This window comes from Nerophis lumbriciformis, linkage group LG08 (assembly GCF_033978685.3).
Source record: "Nerophis lumbriciformis linkage group LG08, RoL_Nlum_v2.1, whole genome shotgun sequence".
NCBI classification, from domain to species: domain Eukaryota; kingdom Metazoa; phylum Chordata; class Actinopteri; order Syngnathiformes; family Syngnathidae; genus Nerophis; species Nerophis lumbriciformis.
The window spans coordinates 53,307,255-53,333,105 of NC_084555.2; the positions used below are offsets into that span (position 1 = coordinate 53,307,255).

The 25,851-nt window shown below is 35.2% G+C and overlaps 1 protein-coding gene across 1 annotated transcript in view; it reads left to right on the forward strand.

The window, feature by feature from the left end:
• Positions 1-23,771, forward strand: part of crip2 (cysteine-rich protein 2) — a 119,000-nt gene extending 95,229 nt beyond the window's left edge. The window contains exons 5-8 of the mRNA XM_061969192.1: positions 3,865-3,933; positions 4,019-4,113; positions 22,824-22,881; positions 23,031-23,771. Of these exons, the coding sequence (XP_061825176.1) occupies positions 3,865-3,933; positions 4,019-4,113; positions 22,824-22,881; positions 23,031-23,080 (272 nt within the window). The 3' untranslated portion in view covers positions 23,081-23,771. The remainder of the gene's footprint in view (positions 1-3,864; positions 3,934-4,018; positions 4,114-22,823; positions 22,882-23,030) is intronic.
• The last annotated feature ends 2,080 nt before the right edge of the window (positions 23,772-25,851 follow it).

A 25,851-nucleotide genomic window follows, 5' to 3' on the forward strand; every position in this document is an offset into this window, starting at 1 on the left:
ACCTGCAGGTCACGACAAAACACTTGGCCCAAAAGTCTGTATGTGGTCATTTTACAGTTTTTGAGCTCCCAAAAGATGGCGTTTTAATGTCTTTGGTTGCAGGCAAAACCAAAATGTTGTGTTCTACACATTGATGTGAATTGTAACTATAAAGTGTCATGCAACTTGGCACACAGACGCTGAGGATCTGTTCTGCATCAATTTGTTGACGCCACAATATACCCCTTGATTGTTATCCATCCATTTTCTACCGCTTATTCCCTTCGGGGTCGCGGGGGGCGCTGGAGCCTATCTCAGCTACAATCGGGCGGAAGGCGGGGTACACCCTGGACAAGTCGCCAACTCATCGCAGGGCCTTGATTGTTATTATTATTATTAAAAGTATTCATAGATAATGGCTTTGTTTGCACATAAAGACTAAATTGCTTTGAAAAAATATGTTTTAGTGTCCACGTTAAGACCAGCAAATTGTGATGCGGTGTGATGGTATTTTCAGCTCTGATATGTACAAACCCCGTTTCCATATGAGTTGGGAAATTGTGTTAGATGTAAATATAAACGGAATACATCCATCCATCCATCCATCCATCTTCTTCCGCTTATCCGAGGTCGGGTCGCGGGGGCAGCAGCTTAAGCAGGGAAGCCCAGACTTCCCTCTCCCCAGCCACTTCGTCCAGCTCCTCCCGGGGGATCCCGAGGCGTTCCCAGGCCAGCCGGGAGAGATAGTCTTCCCAACGTGTCCTGGGTCTTCCCCGTGGCCTCCTACCGGTCGGATGTGCCCGAAACACCTTCCTAGGGAGGCGTTCGGGTGGCATCCTGACCAGATGCCCGAACCACCTCATCTGGCTCCTCTCGATGTGGAGGAGCAGCGGCTTTACTTTGAGCTCCCCCCGAATGACAGAGCTTCTCACCCTATCTCTAAGGGAGAGCCCCGCCACTCGGCGGAGGAAACTCATTTCGGCCGCTTGTACTCGTGATCTTGTCCTTTCGGTCATGACCCAAAGCTCATGACCATAGGTGAGGATGGGAACGTAGATCGACCGGTAAATCGAGAGCTTTGCCTTCCGGCTCAGCTCCTTCTTCACCACAACGGATCGATACAGCGTCCGCATTACTGAAGACGCCGCACCGATCCGCCTGTCGATCTCACGATCCACTCTTCCCCCACTCGTGAACAAGACTCCGAGGTACTTGAACTCCTCCACTTGGGGCAAGATCTCCTCCCCAACCCGGAGATGGCACTCCACCCTTTTCCGGGAGAGAACCATGGACTCGGACTTGGAGTTGCTGATTCTCATCCCAGTCGCTTCACACTCGGCTGCGAACCGATCCAGTGAGAGCTGAAGATCTTGGCCGGAGGAAGCCATCAGGACCACATCATCTGCAAATAGCAGAGACCTAATCCTGCAGCCACCAAACCAGACCCCCTCAACGCCTTGACTGCGCCTAGAAATTCTGTCCATAAAAGTTCAGAACAGAATGGGTGACAAAGGGCAGCCTTGGCGGAGTCCAACCCTCACTGGAAACGTGTCCGACTTACTGCCGGCAATGCGGACCAAGCTCTGGCACTGAGCATACAGGGTGCGGACTGCCACATTCAGACAGTCCGATACCCCATACTCTCTGAGCACTCCCCACAGGACTTCCCGAGGGACACGGTCGAATGCCTTCTCCAAGTCCACAAAGCACATGTAGACTGGTTGGGCAAACTCCCATGCACCCTCAAGGACCCTGCCGAGAGTATAGAGCTGGTCCACAGTTCCACGACCAGGACGAAAACCACACTGTTCCTCCTGAATCCGAGGTTCGACTACGGAATACAATGATTTGCAAATCCTTTTCAACCCATATTCAGTTGAATGCACTACAAAGACAACATATTTGATGTTCAAACTCATAAACTTTTTTTTTTTTTTTTTGCAAATAATAATTAACTTAGAATTTCATGGCTGCAACACGTGCCAAAGTAGTTGTGAAAGGGCATGTTCACCACTGTGTTACATGGCCTTTCCTTTTAACAACACTCAGTAAAGGTTTGGGAACTGAGGAGACACATTTTTGAAGCTTCTCAGGTGGAATTCTTTCCCATTCTTGCTTGATGTACAGCTTAAGTTGTTCAACAGTCCGGGGGTCTCCGTTGTGCTATTTTAGGCTTCATAATGCGCCACACATTTTCAATGGGAGACAGGTCTGGACTACAGGCAGGCCGGTCTAGTACCCGCACTCTTTTACTATGAAGCCATGTTGATGTAACACGTGGCTTGGCTGAAATAAGCAGGGGCGTCCACTTATATTCAATTGAATAGACTGCAAAGACAAGATAGTTCATGTTCACACTGAGAAACTTCATTTTTTTGCAAATAATCATGAACTTAGAATTTAATGGCAGCAACACATTGCAAAAAAGTTGTCAGAGGGGCATTTTTACCAGTGTGTTACATGGCCTTTCCTTTTAACAACACTCAGTAAAGGTTTGGGAACTGAGGAGACACATTTTTGAAGTGGAATTCTTTCCCATTCTTGCTTGATGTACAGCTTAAGTTGTTCAACAGTCTCCCTTCTCATATTTTAGCCTTCACACATTTTCAATGGGAGACAGGTCTGGACTACAGGCAGGCCAGTCTTGGCATTGTCTTGCTAAAATAAGCAGGGGCGTCCATGATAACGTTGCTTGGATGGCAACATGTTGCTCCAAAACCTGTATGTACCTTTCAGCATTAATGGCGCCTTCACAGATGTGTAAGTTACCCATGTCTTGGCCGCTAATACACCCCCATACCATCACACATGCTGGCTTTTGAACTTTGCGCCTAGAACAATCCGGATGGTTCTTTTCCTCTTTGGTCCGGAGGACACGACGTCCACAGTTTCGGAAAAACAATTTGAAATGTGGACTCGTCAGACCACAGAACACTTTTCCACTTTGCATCAGTCCATCTTAGATGAGCTCAGGCCCAGCGAAGCCGACGGCGTTTCTGGGTGTTGTTGATAAACGGTTTTCGCCCTGCATAGGAGAGTTTTAACTTGCACTTACAGATGTAGCGACCAACTGTAGTTACTGACAGTGGGTTTCTGAAGTGTTCCTGAGCCCATGTGGTGATATCCTTTACACACTGATGTCGCTTGTTGATGCAGCACAGCCTGAGGGATCGAAGGTCACGGGCTTAGCTGCTTACGTGCAGTGATTTCTCCAGATTCTCTGAACCCTTTGATGTTATTACGGAGCGTAGATGGTGAAATCCCTAAATTCCTTGTTGAGAAAGGTTTTTCTTAAACTGTTCAACAATTTGCTCACGCATTTGTTGACAAAGTGGTGACCCTCGCCCCATCCTTGTTTGTGAATGACTGAGCATTTCATGGAATCTACTTTTATACCCAATCATGGCACCCACCTGTTCCCAATTAGCCTGCACACCTGTGGGATGTTCCAAATAAGTCTTTGATGAGCATTCCTCAACTTTATCAGTATTTATTGCCACCTTTCCCAACTTCTTTGTCACGTGTTGCTGGCATCAAATTCTAAAGTTAATGATTATTTGCAAAAAAAAAATAAAAAATGTTTATGAGTTTGAACATCAAATATGTTGTCTTTGTAGTGCATTCAATTGAATATGGGTTGAAAAGGATTTGCAAATCATTGTATTCCGTTTATATTTACATCTAACACAATTTCCCAACTCATATGGAAACGGGGTTTGTATATCAATACAGTCTGCAGGGATACAGTCCGTAAGCACACATGATTGTATTTTTTTATGACAAAAATAAAATAAAATAAATACGTGTGTGTGTGTGTGTGTGTGTGTGTGTGTGTGTGTGTGTGTGTGTGTGTGTGTGTGTGTGTGTGTGTGTGTGTGTCGGCAGCTGGCAGCATCACCACTTTCTCCGGCGAGGCCAACCTGTGTCCCAGATGTAACAAGAAAGTCTACTTTGGTAAGTCCCGCATGAATTTGTGTCTCTTATGTCACACACTTTTTAATGTGTGTGTGTGTGTGTGTGTGTGTGTGTTGCCTGGCAGCTGAGAAGGTAACATCGCTGGGCAAAGACTGGCATCGCCCCTGCCTGCGCTGTGAGAGGTGCAGCAAGACTTTGTCCGCTGGCAGCCATGCAGAGGTACAACTAATAAATACTTCTGCTCTTTTATCAACTAATGCAGCAAATATTTGAGCAGGAGAAGATGGGAGTCAACTCCACACACCTGTTACTAGTGTCGGAGGCAGATATTTACATATATCCGAATTTAAGTTGTACTTCTTTCATTTCTTAGTCATATTTGAAAACAGCTCGTGTTTTCCATTTCTTCTCTTGATGCTCTGTCAGCAGGTATACTGTGTGTGTTAACCTTGAGTACTTTGGAATGTATTATGGCTAGGGAGACGTTGTGCTTGTATTATGGCTAGGGAGGGGGAAGGAAAGAGGGGTTTTTGGCGTTGGGAAGACAGACCATTTTGGGAGGCGCAATAGAATGTTCTAGGGTTAGACTGGTCTCAAAATGTATATTGGCAAAGCTTTGAAAATATACAACAAAATACCTATTCTGTCTCTGGTGGTTTTTCAACTCAGCTTTAAGTGTCGTAAAGAGCTTGGGAGCGAATTGTGACTTGAATTCCCTGGGAGGAACAACTGGTCTTCAAACGCAACACTAGCTACTTGTATTACTTTACACCTATACCTGCAACGTCCATTAGTTGAATTCTTTATTTTCTTACTTCTATTGATTGTTCAATAATCTAACTAATAAATACTATTAAATACACACATGAGGGAAGGTAAACCAAATTAAATGGAAGGTAAAATATGGTAAATTAAAAGTAAAAGGTAAATTAAAAAGTAAGACATTCAATAAAAGGTAAAAAAAAGGAAAATACATAGAATGTAAAACACGCTAAATAGAAGGTAAATAAAAGTTATATAGAAGATAAATATGGAGAAAAGGTCCATCCATCCATCCATCCATCTTCTTCCGCTTATCCGAGGTCGGGTCGCGGGGGCAGCAGCCTAAGCAGGGAAGCCCAGACTTCCCTCTCCCCAGCCACTTCGTCCAGCTCTTCCTGTGGGACCCCAAGGCGTTCCCAGGCCAGCCGGGAGACATAGTCTTCCCAACGTGTCCTGGGTCTTCCCCGCGGCCTCCTACCGGTCGGACGTGCCCTAAACACCTCCCTAGGGAGGCGTTCGGGTGGCATCCTGACCAGATGCCCGAACCACCTCATCTGGCTCCTCTCCATGTGGAGGAGCAGCGGCTTTACTTTGAGCTCCTCCCGGATGGCAGAGCTTCTCACCCTATCTCTAAGGGAGAGCCCCGCCACCCGGCGGAGGAAACTCATTTGGGCCGCTTGTACCCGTGATCTTGTCCTTTCGGTCATAACCCAAAGCTCATGACCATAGGTGAGGATGGGAACGTAGATCAACCGGTAAATTGAGAGCTTTGCCTTCCGGCTCAGCTCCTTCTTCACCACAACGGATCGATACAGCGTCCGCATTACTGAAGACGCCGCACCGATCCGCCTGTCGATCTCACGATCCACTCTTCCCTCACTCGTGAACAAGACTCCGAGGTACTTGAACTCCTCCACTTGGGGCAAGATCTCCTCCCCAACCCGGAGATGGCACTCCACCCTTTTCCGGGCGAGAACCATGGACTCGGACTTGGAGGTGCTGATTCTCATAATAAAAAAGTATATAAGGTAAAAAAAGATAAAAGGTAAACAAATATGTAGAAGGTAAATACTTGGAAAGACTTAGACTTAGACAAACTTTAATGATCCACAAGGGAAATTGTTCCACACAGTAGCTCAGTTACAATGATGGAAAGTGTAAGGATGGAAAGGACAATGCAGGTAAAAATAGACTAATATAGCGATAAAAAATATAACATATATACGAATATATACATATGTGTACAGAATAATATATATACAGATATATTATATTATGTCTATAACATATATACAATATATACCAATGACCATGTACAATATTACAATATATATATATATATATATATATATATAAACAAGGTAAAAAAAAAAGGTTAAAAACTGGAGAAGGTAAATAAGTAGAAGGGTAAAACATTTAATTTAAAGATAAATAAGGTAAAAACGTAAATAAAAAGTAAACGTTATATAGAAAGTTAATGTGAAAGGTAACTAGGCAGAAGGTAAATACATAGAAGGTAAACAAGTCAAATAGAGGATAAATAAAGGTAGATTTAAGGTACATAGAAGGTAAATATGTAGAAGTAAAATAAGTTCAATAGAAGGTCAAATAGAGTAAATAAGAAGGTAAATAAAAATTCAAAATATAAACATTGATTGATTGAGACTTTTATTAGTAGGTTGCACAGTGAAATACATATTCCGTACAATTGACCACTAAATGGTAACACCCCAATAAGTTTTTACACTTGTTTAAGTCGGGGTCCACTTAAATTGATTCATAGTACAGATATATACTATCATCATGATACATGCTAAATAGAAGATGAAGTATATAGAAGGTAAATACAAAGTAAAATAAGGTAACTAAAAGGTAAAACATCTTAAATAGAAGGAACATTGAAGATAAAACACGCTTAATAGAAGATAAATAAAAGGTACATTTTAAGGTTTAGAAAAGGTCAATAAAAGGTCAATTGAAGATTAAAAAAAACAGGCTAAATAGAAGGTTCACAAAAGGTAAATAGAAAGTAAAAGAAGATACTAAAGGTTATGGCAAACAAAAAAATTTATTCTAAAACTAATTTTCCTAAAATAATTGAGGCTATAAAGTATTTTATTGGATTATTTGGACAAACTAGTCGATTACTAAAATAATCAACAGCTGCAGCCCTAATTACACCTGCGGTCAACTTCTTTTTACACTTCAAATGTAACTCGAAAGGCCACGGCTTGACCCTGGAACAGACTATTTCCAGTAATGTTTGTGTTTGATCTTAGACGTCATTTAGGATTTCCTCAACTCCTGTTTCCAACCAGAAGGAGTATTTCTGTCATTTAGATGTTTGTTTCCAACAAGAAGGAGTATTTCTGTCATTTAGATGTTTGTTTCCAACAAGGAGTATTATTTGAGATGTTTGTTTCCAACAAGGAGTATTTCTGTCATTTAGATGTTTGTTTCCAACTAGAAGGAGTATTTCTGTCATTTAGATGTTTGTTTCCAACAAGGAGTATTATTTGAGATGTTTGTTTCCAACTAGAAGGAGTATTATTTGAGATGTTTGTTTCCAACTAGAAGGAGTATTTCTGTCATTTAGATGTTTGTTTCCAACTAGAAGGAGTATTATTTGAGATGTTTGTTTCCAACTAGAAGGAGTATTTCTGTCATTTAGATGTTTGTTTCCAACAAGGAGTATTATTTGAGATGTTTGTTTCCAACAAGGAGTATTTCTGTCATTTAAATGTTTGTTTCCAACTAGAAGGAGTATTATTTGAGATGTTTGTTTCCAACAAGAAGGAGTATTTCTGTCATTTAGATGTTTGTTTCCAACTAGGAGTATTTCTGTCATTTAGATGTTTGTTTCCAACAAGGAGTATTATTTGAGATGTTTGTTTCCAACTAGGAGTATTTCTGTCATTTAGATGTTTGTTTCCAACTAGAAGGAGTATTTCTGTCATTTAGATGTTTGTTTCCAACAAGGAGTATTATTTGAGATGTTTGTTTCCAACTAGGAGTATTTCTGTCATTTAGATGTTTGTTTCCAACTAGAAGGAGTATTTCTGTCATTTAGATGTTTGTTTCCAACAAGGAGTATTATTTGAGATGTTTGTTTCCAACAAGGAGTATTTCTGTCATTTAGATGTTTGTTTCCAACTAGAAGGAGTATTATTTGAGATGTTTGTTTCCAACTAGGAGTATTTCTGTCATTTAGATGTTTGTTTCCAACAAGGAGTATTATTTGAGATGTTTGTTTCCAACAAGGAGTATTTCTGTCATTTAGATGTTTGTTTCCAACTACAAGGAGTATTTCTGTCATTTAGATGTTTGTTTCCAACAAGGAGTATTATTTGAGATGTTTGTTTCCAACAAGGAGTATTTCTGTCATTTAGATGTTTGTTTCCAACCAGAAGGAGTATTATTTGAGATGTTTGTTTCCAACTAGGAGTATTTCTGTCATTTAGATGTTTGTTTCCAACAAGGAGTATTATTTGAGATGTTTGTTTCCAACAAGAAGGAGTATTTCTGTCATTTAGATGTTTGTTTCCAACAAGGAGTATTATTTGAGATGTTTGTTTCCAATTAGAAGGAGTATTTCTGTCATTTAGATGTTTGTTTCCAACAAGAAGGAGTATTTCTGTCATTTAGATGTTTGTTTCCAACAAGGAGTATTATTTGAGATGTTTGTTTCCAATTAGAAGGAGTATTTCTGTCATTTAGATGTTTGTTTCCAACAAGAAGGAGTATTTCTGTCATTTAGATGTTTGTTTCCAACCAGAAGGAGTATTATTTGAGATGTTTGTTTCCAACTAGGAGTATTTCTGTCATTTAGATGTTTGTTTCCAACCAGAAGGAGTATTATTTGAGATGTTTGTTTCCAACTAGGAGTATTTCTGTCATTTAGATGTTTGTTTCCAACAAGGAGTATTATTTGAGATGTTTGTTTCCAACAAAAAGGAGTATTTCTGTCATTTAGATGTTTGTTTCCAACAAGGAGTATTATTTGAGATGTTTGTTTCCAACTAGAAGGAGTATTTCTGTCATTTAGATGTTTGTTTCCAACAAGAAGGAGTATTTCTGTCATTTAGATGTTTGTTTCCAACCAGAAGGAGTATTATTTGAGATGTTTGTTTCCAACAAAAAGGAGTATTTCTGTCATTTAGATGTTTGTTTCCAACAAGGAGTATTATTTGAGATGTTTGTTTCCAACTAGAAGGAGTATTTCTGTCATTTAGATGTTTGTTTCCAACAAGAAGGAGTATTTCTGTCATTTAGATGTTTGTTTCCAACCAGAAGGAGTATTATTTGAGATGTTTGTTTCCAACAAAAAGGAGTATTTCTGTCATTTAGATGTTTGTTTCCAACAAGGAGTATTATTTGAGATGTTTGTTTCCAACAAGAAGGAGTATTTCTGTCATTTAGATGTTTGTTTCCAACAAGGAGTATTATTTGAGATGTTTGTTTCCAACTAGGAGTATTTCTGTCATTTAGATGTTTGTTTCCAACAAGAAGGAGTATTTCTGTCATTTAGATGTTTGTTTCCAACCAGAAGGAGTATTATTTGAGATGTTTGTTTCCAACAAAAAGGAGTATTTCTGTCATTTAGATGTTTGTTTCCAACAAGGAGTATTATTTGAGATGTTTGTTTCCAACAAGAAGGAGTATTTCTGTCATTTAGATGTTTGTTTCCAACAAGGAGTATTTCTGTCATTTAGATGTTTGTTTCCAACAAGAAGGAGTATTTCTGTCATTTAGATGTTTGTTTCCAACAAGAAGGAGTATTTCTGTCATTTAGATGTTTGTTTCCAACAAGAAGGAGTATTATTTGAGATGTTTGTTTCCAACAAGGAGTATTTCTGTCATTTAGATGTTTGTTTCCAACAAGGAGTATTTCTGTCATTTAGATGTTTGTTTCCAACAAGAAGGAGTATTATTTGAGATGTTTGTTTCCAACAAGGAGTATTTCTGTCATTTAGATGTTTGTTTCCAACAAGAAGGAGTATTTCTGTCATTTAGATGTTTGTTTCCAACCAGAAGGAGTATTATTTGAGATGTTTGTTTCCAACAAAAAGGAGTATTTCTGTCATTTAGATGTTTGTTTCCAACAAGGAGTATTATTTGAGATGTTTGTTTCCAACAAGGAGTATTTCTGTCATTTAGATGTTTGTTTCCAACAAGGAGTATTATTTGAGATGTTTGTTTCCAACAAGGAGTATTTCTGTCATTTAGATGTTTGTTTCCAACAAGGAGTATTTCTGTCATTTAGATGTTTGTTTCCAACAAGAAGGAGTATTATTTGAGATGTTTGTTTCCAACAAGGAGTATTTCTGTCATTTAGATGTTTGTTTCCAACAAGAAGGAGTATTTCTGTCATTTAGATGTTTGTTTCCAACAAGAAGGAGTATTATTTGAGATGTTTGTTTCCAACAAGGAGTATTTCTGTCATTTAGATGTTTGTTTCCAACAAGAAGGAGTATTTCTGTCATTTAGATGTTTGTTTCCAACAAGGAGTATTTCTGTCATTTAGATGTTTGTTTCCAACAAGAAGGAGTATTATTTGAGATGTTTGTTTCCAACTAGAAGGAGTATTTCTGTCATTTAGATGTTTGTTTCCAACAAGAAGGAGTATTATTTGAGATGTTTGTTTCCAACAAGGAGTATTTCTGTCATTTAGATGTTTGTTTCCAACAAGAAGGAGTATTTCTGTCATTTAGATGTTTGTTTCCAACAAGGAGGAGTATTATTTGAGATGTTTGTTTCCAACAAGAAGGAGTATTATTTGAGATGTTTGTTTCCAACTAGGAGTATTTCTGTCATTTAGATGTTTGTTTCCAACTAGACGGAGTATTATTTGAGATGTTTGTTTCCAACAAGAAGGAGTATTATTTGAGATGTTTGTTTCCAACTAGAAGGAGTATTTCTGTCATTTAGATGTTTGTTTCCAACAAGGAGTATTATTTGAGATGTTTGTTTCCAATAAGAAGGAGTATTTCTGTCATTTAGATGTTTGTTTCCAACAAGAAGGAGTATTATTTGAGATGTTTGTTTCCAACTAGAAGGAGTATTTCTGTCATTTAGATGTTTGTTTCCAACAAGAAGGAGTATTATTTGAGATGTTTGTTTCCAATAAGAAGGAGTATTTCTGTCATTTAGATGTTTGTTTCCAACAAGGAGTATTTCTGTCATTTAGATGTTTGTTTCCAACAAAAGGAGTATTTCTGTCATTTAGATGTTTGTTTCCAACAAGAAGGAGTATTATTTGAGATGTTTGTTTCCAACAAGGAGTATTATTTGAGATGTTTGTTTCCAATAAGAAGGAGTATTTCTGTCATTTAGATGTTTGTTTCCAACAAGGAGTATTTCTGTCATTTAGATGTTTGTTTCCAACAAGAAGGAGTATTATTTGAGATGTTTGTTTCCAACAAGGAGTATTATTTGAGATGTTTGTTTCCAATAAGAAGGAGTATTTCTGTCATTTAGATGTTTGTTTCCAACAAGGAGTATTTCTGTCATTTAGATGTTTGTTTCCAACAAGGAGTATTATTTGAGATGTTTGTTTCCAACTAGAAGGAGTATTATTTGAGATGTTTGTTTCCAACTAGGAGTATTTCTGTCATTTAGATGTTTGTTTCCAAGAAGGAGTATTATTTGCGATGTTTGTTTCCAACAAGGAGGAGTATTATTTGAGATGTTTGTTTCCAACAAGAAGGAGTATTATTTGAGATGTTTGTTTCCAACTAGAAGGAGTATTTCTGTCATTTAGATGTTTGTTTCCAACAAGAAGGAGTATTATTTGAGATGTTTGTTTCCAATAAGAAGGAGTATTTCTGTCATTTAGATGTTTGTTTCCAACAAGAAGGAGTATTATTTGAGATGTTTGTTTCCAACTAGAAGGAGTATTTCTGTCATTTAGATGTTTGTTTCCAACAAGAAGGAGTATTATTTGAGATGTTTGTTTCCAATAAGAAGGAGTATTTCTGTCATTTAGATGTTTGTTTCCAACAAGGAGTATTTCTGTCATTTAGATGTTTGTTTCCAACAAAAGGAGTATTTCTGTCATTTAGATGTTTGTTTCCAACAAGAAGGAGTATTATTTGAGATGTTTGTTTCCAACAAGGAGTATTATTTGAGATGTTTGTTTCCAATAAGAAGGAGTATTTCTGTCATTTAGATGTTTGTTTCCAACAAGGAGTATTTCTGTCATTTAGATGTTTGTTTCCAACAAGGAGTATTATTTGAGATGTTTGTTTCCAACTAGAAGGAGTATTATTTGAGATGTTTGTTTCCAACTAGGAGTATTTCTGTCATTTAGATGTTTGTTTCCAAGAAGGAGTATTATTTGCGATGTTTGTTTCCAACAAGGAGGAGTATTATTTGAGATGTTTGTTTCCAACAAGAAGGAGTATTATTTGAGATGTTTGTTTCCAACTAGGAGTATTTCTGTCATTTAGATGTTTGTTTCCAACTAGACGGAGTATTATTTGAGATGTTTGTTTCCAACAAGGAGTATTATTTGAGATGTTTGTTTCCAACTAGGAGTATTTCTGTCATTTAGATGTTTGTTTCCAACAAGAAGGAGTATTATTTGAGATGTTTGTTTCCAACAAGGAGGAGTATTATTTGAGATGTTTGTTTCCAACAAGGAGTATTATTTGAGATGTTTGTTTCCAACTAGGAGTATTTCTGTCATTTAGATGTTTGTTTCCAACTAGACGGAGTATTATTTGAGATGTTTGTTTCCAACAAGGAGTATTATTTGAGATGTTTGTTTCCAACTAGGAGTATTTCTGTCATTTAGATGTTTGTTTCCAACAAGAAGGAGTATTATTTGAGATGTTTGTTTCCAATAAGAAGGAGTATTTCTGTCATTTAGATGTTTGTTTCCAACAAGGAGTATTTCTGTCATTTAGATGTTTGTTTCCAACAAGGAGTATTATTTGAGATGTTTGTTTCCAACAAGGAGTATTTCTGTCATTTAGATGTTTGTTTCCAACTAGAAGGAGTATTATTTGAGATGTTTGTTTCCAACTAGGAGTATTTCTGTCATTTAGATGTTTGTTTCCAACAAGGAGTATTATTTGAGATGTTTGTTTCCAACAAGGAGTATTTCTGTCATTTAGATGTTTGTTTCCAACTACAAGGAGTATTTCTGTCATTTAGATGTTTGTTTCCAACAAGGAGTATTATTTGAGATGTTTGTTTCCAACAAGGAGTATTTCTGTCATTTAGATGTTTGTTTCCAACCAGAAGGAGTATTATTTGAGATGTTTGTTTCCAACTAGGAGTATTTCTGTCATTTAGATGTTTGTTTCCAACAAGGAGTATTATTTGAGATGTTTGTTTCCAACAAGAAGGAGTATTTCTGTCATTTAGATGTTTGTTTCCAACAAGGAGTATTATTTGAGATGTTTGTTTCCAATTAGAAGGAGTATTTCTGTCATTTAGATGTTTGTTTCCAACAAGAAGGAGTATTTCTGTCATTTAGATGTTTGTTTCCAACAAGGAGTATTATTTGAGATGTTTGTTTCCAATTAGAAGGAGTATTTCTGTCATTTAGATGTTTGTTTCCAACAAGAAGGAGTATTTCTGTCATTTAGATGTTTGTTTCCAACCAGAAGGAGTATTATTTGAGATGTTTGTTTCCAACTAGGAGTATTTCTGTCATTTAGATGTTTGTTTCCAACCAGAAGGAGTATTATTTGAGATGTTTGTTTCCAACTAGGAGTATTTCTGTCATTTAGATGTTTGTTTCCAACAAGGAGTATTATTTGAGATGTTTGTTTCCAACAAAAAGGAGTATTTCTGTCATTTAGATGTTTGTTTCCAACAAGGAGTATTATTTGAGATGTTTGTTTCCAACTAGAAGGAGTATTTCTGTCATTTAGATGTTTGTTTCCAACAAGAAGGAGTATTTCTGTCATTTAGATGTTTGTTTCCAACCAGAAGGAGTATTATTTGAGATGTTTGTTTCCAACAAAAAGGAGTATTTCTGTCATTTAGATGTTTGTTTCCAACAAGGAGTATTATTTGAGATGTTTGTTTCCAACTAGAAGGAGTATTTCTGTCATTTAGATGTTTGTTTCCAACAAGAAGGAGTATTTCTGTCATTTAGATGTTTGTTTCCAACCAGAAGGAGTATTATTTGAGATGTTTGTTTCCAACAAAAAGGAGTATTTCTGTCATTTAGATGTTTGTTTCCAACAAGGAGTATTATTTGAGATGTTTGTTTCCAACAAGAAGGAGTATTTCTGTCATTTAGATGTTTGTTTCCAACAAGGAGTATTATTTGAGATGTTTGTTTCCAACTAGGAGTATTTCTGTCATTTAGATGTTTGTTTCCAACAAGAAGGAGTATTTCTGTCATTTAGATGTTTGTTTCCAACCAGAAGGAGTATTATTTGAGATGTTTGTTTCCAACAAAAAGGAGTATTTCTGTCATTTAGATGTTTGTTTCCAACAAGGAGTATTATTTGAGATGTTTGTTTCCAACAAGAAGGAGTATTTCTGTCATTTAGATGTTTGTTTCCAACAAGGAGTATTTCTGTCATTTAGATGTTTGTTTCCAACAAGAAGGAGTATTTCTGTCATTTAGATGTTTGTTTCCAACAAGAAGGAGTATTTCTGTCATTTAGATGTTTGTTTCCAACAAGAAGGAGTATTATTTGAGATGTTTGTTTCCAACAAGGAGTATTTCTGTCATTTAGATGTTTGTTTCCAACAAGGAGTATTTCTGTCATTTAGATGTTTGTTTCCAACAAGAAGGAGTATTATTTGAGATGTTTGTTTCCAACAAGGAGTATTTCTGTCATTTAGATGTTTGTTTCCAACAAGAAGGAGTATTTCTGTCATTTAGATGTTTGTTTCCAACCAGAAGGAGTATTATTTGAGATGTTTGTTTCCAACAAAAAGGAGTATTTCTGTCATTTAGATGTTTGTTTCCAACAAGGAGTATTATTTGAGATGTTTGTTTCCAACAAGGAGTATTTCTGTCATTTAGATGTTTGTTTCCAACAAGGAGTATTATTTGAGATGTTTGTTTCCAACAAGGAGTATTTCTGTCATTTAGATGTTTGTTTCCAACAAGGAGTATTTCTGTCATTTAGATGTTTGTTTCCAACAAGAAGGAGTATTATTTGAGATGTTTGTTTCCAACAAGGAGTATTTCTGTCATTTAGATGTTTGTTTCCAACAAGAAGGAGTATTTCTGTCATTTAGATGTTTGTTTCCAACAAGAAGGAGTATTATTTGAGATGTTTGTTTCCAACAAGGAGTATTTCTGTCATTTAGATGTTTGTTTCCAACAAGAAGGAGTATTTCTGTCATTTAGATGTTTGTTTCCAACAAGGAGTATTTCTGTCATTTAGATGTTTGTTTCCAACAAGAAGGAGTATTATTTGAGATGTTTGTTTCCAACTAGAAGGAGTATTTCTGTCATTTAGATGTTTGTTTCCAACAAGAAGGAGTATTATTTGAGATGTTTGTTTCCAACAAGGAGTATTTCTGTCATTTAGATGTTTGTTTCCAACAAGAAGGAGTATTTCTGTCATTTAGATGTTTGTTTCCAACAAGGAGGAGTATTATTTGAGATGTTTGTTTCCAACAAGAAGGAGTATTATTTGAGATGTTTGTTTCCAACTAGGAGTATTTCTGTCATTTAGATGTTTGTTTCCAACTAGACGGAGTATTATTTGAGATGTTTGTTTCCAACAAGAAGGAGTATTATTTGAGATGTTTGTTTCCAACTAGAAGGAGTATTTCTGTCATTTAGATGTTTGTTTCCAACAAGGAGTATTATTTGAGATGTTTGTTTCCAATAAGAAGGAGTATTTCTGTCATTTAGATGTTTGTTTCCAACAAGAAGGAGTATTATTTGAGATGTTTGTTTCCAACTAGAAGGAGTATTTCTGTCATTTAGATGTTTGTTTCCAACAAGAAGGAGTATTATTTGAGATGTTTGTTTCCAATAAGAAGGAGTATTTCTGTCATTTAGATGTTTGTTTCCAACAAGGAGTATTTCTGTCATTTAGATGTTTGTTTCCAACAAAAGGAGTATTTCTGTCATTTAGATGTTTGTTTCCAACAAGAAGGAGTATTATTTGAGATGTTTGTTTCCAACAAGGAGTATTATTTGAGATGTTTGTTTCCAATAAGAAGGAGTATTTCTGTCATTTAGATGTTTGTTTCCAACAAGGAGTATTTCTGTCATTTAGATGTTTGTTTCCAACAAGAAGGAGTATTATTTGAGATGTTTGTTTCCAACAAGGAGTATTATTTGAGATGTTTGTTTCCAATAAGAAGGAGTATTTCTGTCATTTAGATGTTTGTTTCCAACAAGGAGTATTTCTGTCATTTAGATGTTTGTTTCCAACAAGGAGTATTATTTGAGATGTTTGTTTCCAACTAGAAGGAGTATTATTTGAGATGTTTGTTTCCAACTAGGAGTATTTCTGTCATTTAGATGTTTGTTTCCAAGAAGGAGTATTATTTGCGATGTTTGTTTCCAACAAGGAGGAGTATTATTTGAGATGTTTGTTTCCAACAAGAAGGAGTATTATTTGAGATGTTTGTTTCCAACTAGAAGGAGTATTTCTGTCATTTAGATGTTTGTTTCCAACAAGAAGGAGTATTATTTGAGATGTTTGTTTCCAATAAGAAGGAGTATTTCTGTCATTTAGATGTTTGTTTCCAACAAGAAGGAGTATTATTTGAGATGTTTGTTTCCAACTAGAAGGAGTATTTCTGTCATTTAGATGTTTGTTTCCAACAAGAAGGAGTATTATTTGAGATGTTTGTTTCCAATAAGAAGGAGTATTTCTGTCATTTAGATGTTTGTTTCCAACAAGGAGTATTTCTGTCATTTAGATGTTTGTTTCCAACAAAAGGAGTATTTCTGTCATTTAGATGTTTGTTTCCAACAAGAAGGAGTATTATTTGAGATGTTTGTTTCCAACAAGGAGTATTATTTGAGATGTTTGTTTCCAATAAGAAGGAGTATTTCTGTCATTTAGATGTTTGTTTCCAACAAGGAGTATTTCTGTCATTTAGATGTTTGTTTCCAACAAGGAGTATTATTTGAGATGTTTGTTTCCAACTAGAAGGAGTATTATTTGAGATGTTTGTTTCCAACTAGGAGTATTTCTGTCATTTAGATGTTTGTTTCCAAGAAGGAGTATTATTTGCGATGTTTGTTTCCAACAAGGAGGAGTATTATTTGAGATGTTTGTTTCCAACAAGAAGGAGTATTATTTGAGATGTTTGTTTCCAACTAGGAGTATTTCTGTCATTTAGATGTTTGTTTCCAACTAGACGGAGTATTATTTGAGATGTTTGTTTCCAACAAGGAGTATTATTTGAGATGTTTGTTTCCAACTAGGAGTATTTCTGTCATTTAGATGTTTGTTTCCAACAAGAAGGAGTATTATTTGAGATGTTTGTTTCCAACAAGGAGGAGTATTATTTGAGATGTTTGTTTCCAACAAGGAGTATTATTTGAGATGTTTGTTTCCAACTAGGAGTATTTCTGTCATTTAGATGTTTGTTTCCAACTAGACGGAGTATTATTTGAGATGTTTGTTTCCAACAAGGAGTATTATTTGAGATGTTTGTTTCCAACTAGGAGTATTTCTGTCATTTAGATGTTTGTTTCCAACAAGAAGGAGTATTATTTGAGATGTTTGTTTCCAATAAGAAGGAGTATTTCTGTCATTTAGATGTTTGTTTCCAACAAGGAGTATTTCTGTCATTTAGATGTTTGTTTCCAACAAGGAGTATTATTTGAGATGTTTGTTTCCAACAAGGAGTATTTCTGTCATTTAGATGTTTGTTTCCAACTAGAAGGAGTATTATTTGAGATGTTTGTTTCCAACTAGGAGTATTTCTGTCATTTAGATGTTTGTTTCCAACAAGGAGTATTATTTGAGATGTTTGTTTCCAACAAGGAGTATTTCTGTCATTTAGATGTTTGTTTCCAACTACAAGGAGTATTTCTGTCATTTAGATGTTTGTTTCCAACAAGGAGTATTATTTGAGATGTTTGTTTCCAACAAGGAGTATTTCTGTCATTTAGATGTTTGTTTCCAACCAGAAGGAGTATTATTTGAGATGTTTGTTTCCAACTAGGAGTATTTCTGTCATTTAGATGTTTGTTTCCAACAAGGAGTATTATTTGAGATGTTTGTTTCCAACAAGAAGGAGTATTTCTGTCATTTAGATGTTTGTTTCCAACAAGGAGTATTATTTGAGATGTTTGTTTCCAATTAGAAGGAGTATTTCTGTCATTTAGATGTTTGTTTCCAACAAGAAGGAGTATTTCTGTCATTTAGATGTTTGTTTCCAACAAGGAGTATTATTTGAGATGTTTGTTTCCAATTAGAAGGAGTATTTCTGTCATTTAGATGTTTGTTTCCAACAAGAAGGAGTATTTCTGTCATTTAGATGTTTGTTTCCAACCAGAAGGAGTATTATTTGAGATGTTTGTTTCCAACTAGGAGTATTTCTGTCATTTAGATGTTTGTTTCCAACCAGAAGGAGTATTATTTGAGATGTTTGTTTCCAACTAGGAGTATTTCTGTCATTTAGATGTTTGTTTCCAACAAGGAGTATTATTTGAGATGTTTGTTTCCAACAAAAAGGAGTATTTCTGTCATTTAGATGTTTGTTTCCAACAAGGAGTATTATTTGAGATGTTTGTTTCCAACTAGAAGGAGTATTTCTGTCATTTAGATGTTTGTTTCCAACAAGAAGGAGTATTTCTGTCATTTAGATGTTTGTTTCCAACCAGAAGGAGTATTATTTGAGATGTTTGTTTCCAACAAAAAGGAGTATTTCTGTCATTTAGATGTTTGTTTCCAACAAGGAGTATTATTTGAGATGTTTGTTTCCAACTAGAAGGAGTATTTCTGTCATTTAGATGTTTGTTTCCAACAAGAAGGAGTATTTCTGTCATTTAGATGTTTGTTTCCAACCAGAAGGAGTATTATTTGAGATGTTTGTTTCCAACAAAAAGGAGTATTTCTGTCATTTAGATGTTTGTTTCCAACAAGGAGTATTATTTGAGATGTTTGTTTCCAACAAGAAGGAGTATTTCTGTCATTTAGATGTTTGTTTCCAACAAGGAGTATTATTTGAGATGTTTGTTTCCAACTAGGAGTATTTCTGTCATTTAGATGTTTGTTTCCAACAAGAAGGAGTATTTCTGTCATTTAGATGTTTGTTTCCAACCAGAAGGAGTATTATTTGAGATGTTTGTTTCCAACAAAAAGGAGTATTTCTGTCATTTAGATGTTTGTTTCCAACAAGGAGTATTATTTGAGATGTTTGTTTCCAACAAGAAGGAGTATTTCTGTCATTTAGATGTTTGTTTCCAACAAGGAGTATTTCTGTCATTTAGATGTTTGTTTCCAACAAGAAGGAGTATTTCTGTCATTTAGATGTTTGTTTCCAACAAGAAGGAGTATTTCTGTCATTTAGATGTTTGTTTCCAACAAGAAGGAGTATTATTTGAGATGTTTGTTTCCAACAAGGAGTATTTCTGTCATTTAGATGTTTGTTTCCAACAAGGAGTATTTCTGTCATTTAGATGTTTGTTTCCAACAAGAAGGAGTATTATTTGAGATGTTTGTTTCCAACAAGGAGTATTTCTGTCATTTAGATGTTTGTTTCCAACAAGAAGGAGTATTTCTGTCATTTAGATGTTTGTTTCCAACCAGAAGGAGTATTATTTGAGATGTTTGTTTCCAACAAAAAGGAGTATTTCTGTCATTTAGATGTTTGTTTCCAACAAGGAGTATTATTTGAGATGTTTGTTTCCAACAAGGAGTATTTCTGTCATTTAGATGTTTGTTTCCAACAAGGAGTATTATTTGAGATGTTTGTTTCCAACAAGGAGTATTTCTGTCATTTAGATGTTTGTTTCCAACAAGGAGTATTTCTGTCATTTAGATGTTTGTTTCCAACAAGAAGGAGTATTATTTGAGATGTTTGTTTCCAACAAGGAGTATTTCTGTCATTTAGATGTTTGTTTCCAACAAGAAGGAGTATTTCTGTCATTTAGATGTTTGTTTCCAACAAGAAGGAGTATTATTTGAGATGTTTGTTTCCAACAAGGAGTATTTCTGTCATTTAGATGTTTGTTTCCAACAAGAAGGAGTATTTCTGTCATTTAGATGTTTGTTTCCAACAAGGAGTATTTCTGTCATTTAGATGTTTGTTTCCAACAAGAAGGAGTATTATTTGAGATGTTTGTTTCCAACTAGAAGGAGTATTTCTGTCATTTAGATGTTTGTTTCCAACAAGAAGGAGTATTATTTGAGATGTTTGTTTCCAACAAGGAGTATTTCTGTCATTTAGATGTTTGTTTCCAACAAGAAGGAGTATTTCTGTCATTTAGATGTTTGTTTCCAACAAGGAGGAGTATTATTTGAGATGTTTGTTTCCAACAAGAAGGAGTATTATTTGAGATGTTTGTTTCCAACTAGGAGTATTTCTGTCATTTAGATGTTTGTTTCCAACTAGACGGAGTATTATTTGAGATGTTTGTTTCCAACAAGAAGGAGTATTATTTGAGATGTTTGTTTCCAACTAGAAGGAGTATTTCTGTCATTTAGATGTTTGTTTCCAACAAGGAGTATTATTTGAGATGTTTGTTTCCAATAAGAAGGAGTATTTCTGTCATTTAGATGTTTGTTTCCAACAAGAAGGAGTATTATTTGAGATGTTTGTTTCCAACTAGAAGGAGTATTTCTGTCATTTAGATGTTTGTTTCCAACAAGAAGGAGTATTATTTGAGATGTTTGTTTCCAATAAGAAGGAGTATTTCTGTCATTTAGATGTTTGTTTCCAACAAGGAGTATTTCTGTCATTTAGATGTTTGTTTCCAACAAAAGGAGTATTTCTGTCATTTAGATGTTTGTTTCCAACAAGAAGGAGTATTATTTGAGATGTTTGTTTCCAACAAGGAGTATTATTTGAGATGTTTGTTTCCAATAAGAAGGAGTATTTCTGTCATTTAGATGTTTGTTTCCAACAAGGAGTATTTCTGTCATTTAGATGTTTGTTTCCAACAAGAAGGAGTATTATTTGAGATGTTTGTTTCCAACAAGGAGTATTATTTGAGATGTTTGTTTCCAATAAGAAGGAGTATTTCTGTCATTTAGATGTTTGTTTCCAACAAGGAGTATTTCTGTCATTTAGATGTTTGTTTCCAACAAGGAGTATTATTTGAGATGTTTGTTTCCAACTAGAAGGAGTATTATTTGATGTTTGTTTCCAACTAGGAGTATTTCTGTCATTTAGATGTTTGTTTCCAAGAAGGAGTATTATTTGCGATGTTTGTTTCCAACAAGGAGGAGTATTATTTGAGATGTTTGTTTCCAACAAGAAGGAGTATTATTTGAGATGTTTGTTTCCAACTAGAAGGAGTATTTCTGTCATTTAGATGTTTGTTTCCAACAAGAAGGAGTATTATTTGAGATGTTTGTTTCCAATAAGAAGGAGTATTTCTGTCATTTAGATGTTTGTTTCCAACAAGAAGGAGTATTATTTGAGATGTTTGTTTCCAACTAGAAGGAGTATTTCTGTCATTTAGATGTTTGTTTCCAACAAGAAGGAGTATTATTTGAGATGTTTGTTTCCAATAAGAAGGAGTATTTCTGTCATTTAGATGTTTGTTTCCAACAAGGAGTATTTCTGTCATTTAGATGTTTGTTTCCAACAAAAGGAGTATTTCTGTCATTTAGATGTTTGTTTCCAACAAGAAGGAGTATTATTTGAGATGTTTGTTTCCAACAAGGAGTATTATTTGAGATGTTTGTTTCCAATAAGAAGGAGTATTTCTGTCATTTAGATGTTTGTTTCCAACAAGGAGTATTTCTGTCATTTAGATGTTTGTTTCCAACAAGGAGTATTATTTGAGATGTTTGTTTCCAACTAGAAGGAGTATTATTTGAGATGTTTGTTTCCAACTAGGAGTATTTCTGTCATTTAGATGTTTGTTTCCAAGAAGGAGTATTATTTGCGATGTTTGTTTCCAACAAGGAGGAGTATTATTTGAGATGTTTGTTTCCAACAAGAAGGAGTATTATTTGAGATGTTTGTTTCCAACTAGGAGTATTTCTGTCATTTAGATGTTTGTTTCCAACTAGACGGAGTATTATTTGAGATGTTTGTTTCCAACAAGGAGTATTATTTGAGATGTTTGTTTCCAACTAGGAGTATTTCTGTCATTTAGATGTTTGTTTCCAACAAGAAGGAGTATTATTTGAGATGTTTGTTTCCAACAAGGAGGAGTATTATTTGAGATGTTTGTTTCCAACAAGGAGTATTATTTGAGATGTTTGTTTCCAACTAGGAGTATTTCTGTCATTTAGATGTTTGTTTCCAACTAGACGGAGTATTATTTGAGATGTTTGTTTCCAACAAGGAGTATTATTTGAGATGTTTGTTTCCAACTAGGAGTATTTCTGTCATTTAGATGTTTGTTTCCAACAAGAAGGAGTATTATTTGAGATGTTTGTTTCCAATAAGAAGGAGTATTTCTGTCATTTAGATGTTTGTTTCCAACAAGGAGTATTTCTGTCATTTAGATGTTTGTTTCCAACAAAAGGAGTATTTCTGTCATTTAGATGTTTGTTTCCAACAAGAAGGAGTATTATTTGAGATGTTTGTTTCCAACAAGAAGGAGTATTATTTGAGATGTTTGTTTCCAATAAGAAGGAGTATTTCTGTCATTTAGATGTTTGTTTCCAACAAGGAGTATTTCTGTCATTTAGATGTTTGTTTCCAACAAGAAGGAGTATTATTTGAGATGTTTGTTTCCAACAAGGAGTATTATTTGAGATGTTTGTTTCCAATAAGAAGGAGTATTTCTGTCATTTAGATGTTTGTTTCCAACAACGAGTATTTCTGTCATTTAGATGTTTGTTTCCAACAAGGAATATTATTTGAGATGTTTGTTTCCAACAAGGAGTATTATTTGAGATGTTTGTTTCCAACAAGGAGTATTATTTGAGATGTTTGTTTCCAACTAGGAGTATTTCTGTCATTTAGATGTTTGTTTCCAAGAAGGAGTATTATTTGCGATGTTTGTTTCCAACTAGAAGGAGTATTTCTGTCATTTAGATGTTTGTTTCCAACAAGAAGGAGTATCATTTGCGATGTTTGTTTCCCTGCAGCACGACGGCCAGCCCTACTGCCACAAGCCCTGCTACGCCGTGCTCTTCGGGCCCAAAGGTAACCGCTAGGGGGCGCCAAATATCAGCCGCACGGCAACCTTTAAACTGTGTTTTGTTCCAACGGTCGCTGCTGTTAGGCTCCGCCCACCTGCCCCGCCTCTTTTTGCTCAACACTTTCCCTCTGCTTCTTCTTCCTTCTTCTTGCAGGCGTCAACACGGGCGGCGTGGGCAGCTACATCTACGAGCCTGCGCAGTGATCGCCCTCCTCCCGCATCCCCTGACCCCCCCCCATCCTCATCCTCCTCCTGCTACCTTCTCCTCGGTGACCATTTTGACCCCCCCTCCTCCCCCCCCCACCTTCTCACTTCACGTGTTGCAGTCGCACGTCGTCCATTAAAAGTTGAGAAGCGAGCAGTAGTTTTCTGGCTGCGCTCACGTGCGCCTCTAGTGGCCAAAGTTCATATTATCACAAATGTTCTTGTCATGTTTACAGTAGGACGAAAAATGTTTGCCAATAAAGTTTCCTTTTAATGCCGTATTTACATTTGATGACACAAGAACGATCGCTTTTAGCGTGCAAAGACGAAAGTGTTTATTTTCTTTGTTTACGTCCCAAAATGTGGCGAGTATTATTAGCTGTGGTGTGCAAACTTATTTATGATTCCTGTCATTTCAACACCTTGAAAATAAGCTGTAACATTATTATTATTATTATTATTATTATTAGTCGTAACAATCCCCTTGTTTGTACCGACAAAGTGTTCCGTTAGCTTAGCTGCTCGACACACTGCCTAACGACTGTTACTGTCTTTTGTTTATTGCTATTAATATCATCTGTTGTTGCATCTTGGAACACCTGTTGTTATTATTCATAATAATATTCATTTTAGTAGGTTTCTGTGCCCAACAGATTGATCTTGTATAAACAATAAATACATCATTACAGTCTACTTGTGTCGTCTTTTACATTCCAAATCATATTCTTGTGAAGCTTAGTAAGAGCTGTATGAAACTGGAAGAACAATTACACAATTTACACGCATCATTTCAATTAACGCAAGTAGTTGATTGGTTCATATTTTATTTTGGAACAAAAAACGCCAGATAATTTGCGCGTTAGTAAAAAGTAAAAATAAATGTCCCGTGTTATTCTCCAAAGTGGCCGCTAGATGGCGACAAACGTTTTTTTTCCATATACTTTTTTATAAAGTTCAACATTTACAAACAAACATATGAACAAGGACAAATTACGCATATATAATTTCAATCAACACATAGTTTGAGGATTTTTCCGTGTAGTTGATTAAATCAAATGTTATTAATAGATTTAATTGGTTCATATTTTATTTTGGAACAAAAAACGCCACATAATTTGCGAGTTAGTAAAAAGTAAAAATAAATGACACGTGTTATCCGCCAAGATAGCCGCTAGATGGCGCACAACCTTTTTTTTATATGCTTTTTTTTATAAAGTTCAACATTTACAAACAAACATATGAACAAGGACAATGTACGAATATATATAATTTTAATTAACGCATGGTTTGAGGATTTTTCCGTGTAGTTGATTAAATCAAATTTTATTAATAGATTGGTTCATATTTTATTTTATTTTGGAACAAAAAACGCCAGATATTTTGCGCGTTAGTAAAAAGTAAAAATAAATGTCCCGTGTTACTCGCCAAGTTTCCGCTAGATGGCGACAATTTTTTTTTTTTCATATACTTTTTTTATAAAGTTCAACATTTACAAACAAACATATGAACAAGGACAATGTACGCATATATCATTTTAATTAACGCATAGTTTGAGGATTTTTCCATGTAGTTGATTAAATTAAATTTTATTAATAGATTTATTGGTTCATATTTTATTTTGGAACACAAAACGCCACATAATTTGCGAGTTAGTAAAAAGTAAAAATAAATGTCCAGTGTTATTCTCCAAGATGGCCGCTAGATGGCGACAAACTTTTTTTGTCATATACTTTTTTTATAAAGTTCAACATTTACAAACAAACATATGAACAAGGACAATTTACGCATGTATAATTTTAATTAACGCATAGTTTGAGGATTTTTCCATGTAGTTGATTAAATTAAATTTTATTAATAGATTTATTGGTTCATATTTTATTTTGGAACACAAAACGCCACATAATTTGCGAGTTAGTAAAAAGTAAAAATAAATGTCCAGTGTTATTCACCAAGATGGCCGCTAGATGGCGACAAACTTTTTTGTCATATACTTTTTTTATAAAGTTCAACATTTACAAACAAACATATGAACAAGGACAATTTACGCATATATAATTTCAATTAACGCATAGTTTGAGGATTTTTCCATGTAGTTGATTAAATTAAATTTTATTAATCGATTTATTGGTTCATATTTTATTTTGGAACAAAAAACGCCACATAATTTGCGAGTTAGTAAAAAGTAAAAATAAATGACACGTGTTATTCGCCAAGATAGCCGCTAGATGGCGCACAACCTTTTTTTATATACTTTTTTTATAAAGTTCAACATTTACAAACAAACATATGAACAAGGACAATTTACGCATATATATTTTTAATCAACACTTAGTTTGAGGATGTTTCCATGTAGTTGATTAAATCAAATTTTATTAATAGATTGGTTTATATTTTATTTTGGAACAAAAAAACGCCATATGATTTGCGCGTTAAGTAAAAATAAATGTCCCGTGTTATTCGCCAAAGTGGCCGCTAGATGGCAAAACAAACTTTTTTTTTCATATACTTGTTTTTTATAAAGTTCAACATTTACAAACAAACATATGAACGAGGACAATTAAAACAAGTACAAAAACAGACTATTTCCAGTAAAAAAAAAAAAGTGTTTGATCTTAGACGTCTTATTATGAAATTATATGAATATTATTAATTGGTTCATATTTTTATTTTGGAACAAATATTGCCATATGATTTGCGCGTGTTATTAAAAAGTAAAAATAAATGTCCCGTGTTATTCGCCAAGATGACCGCTAGATGGCGACACAACTTTT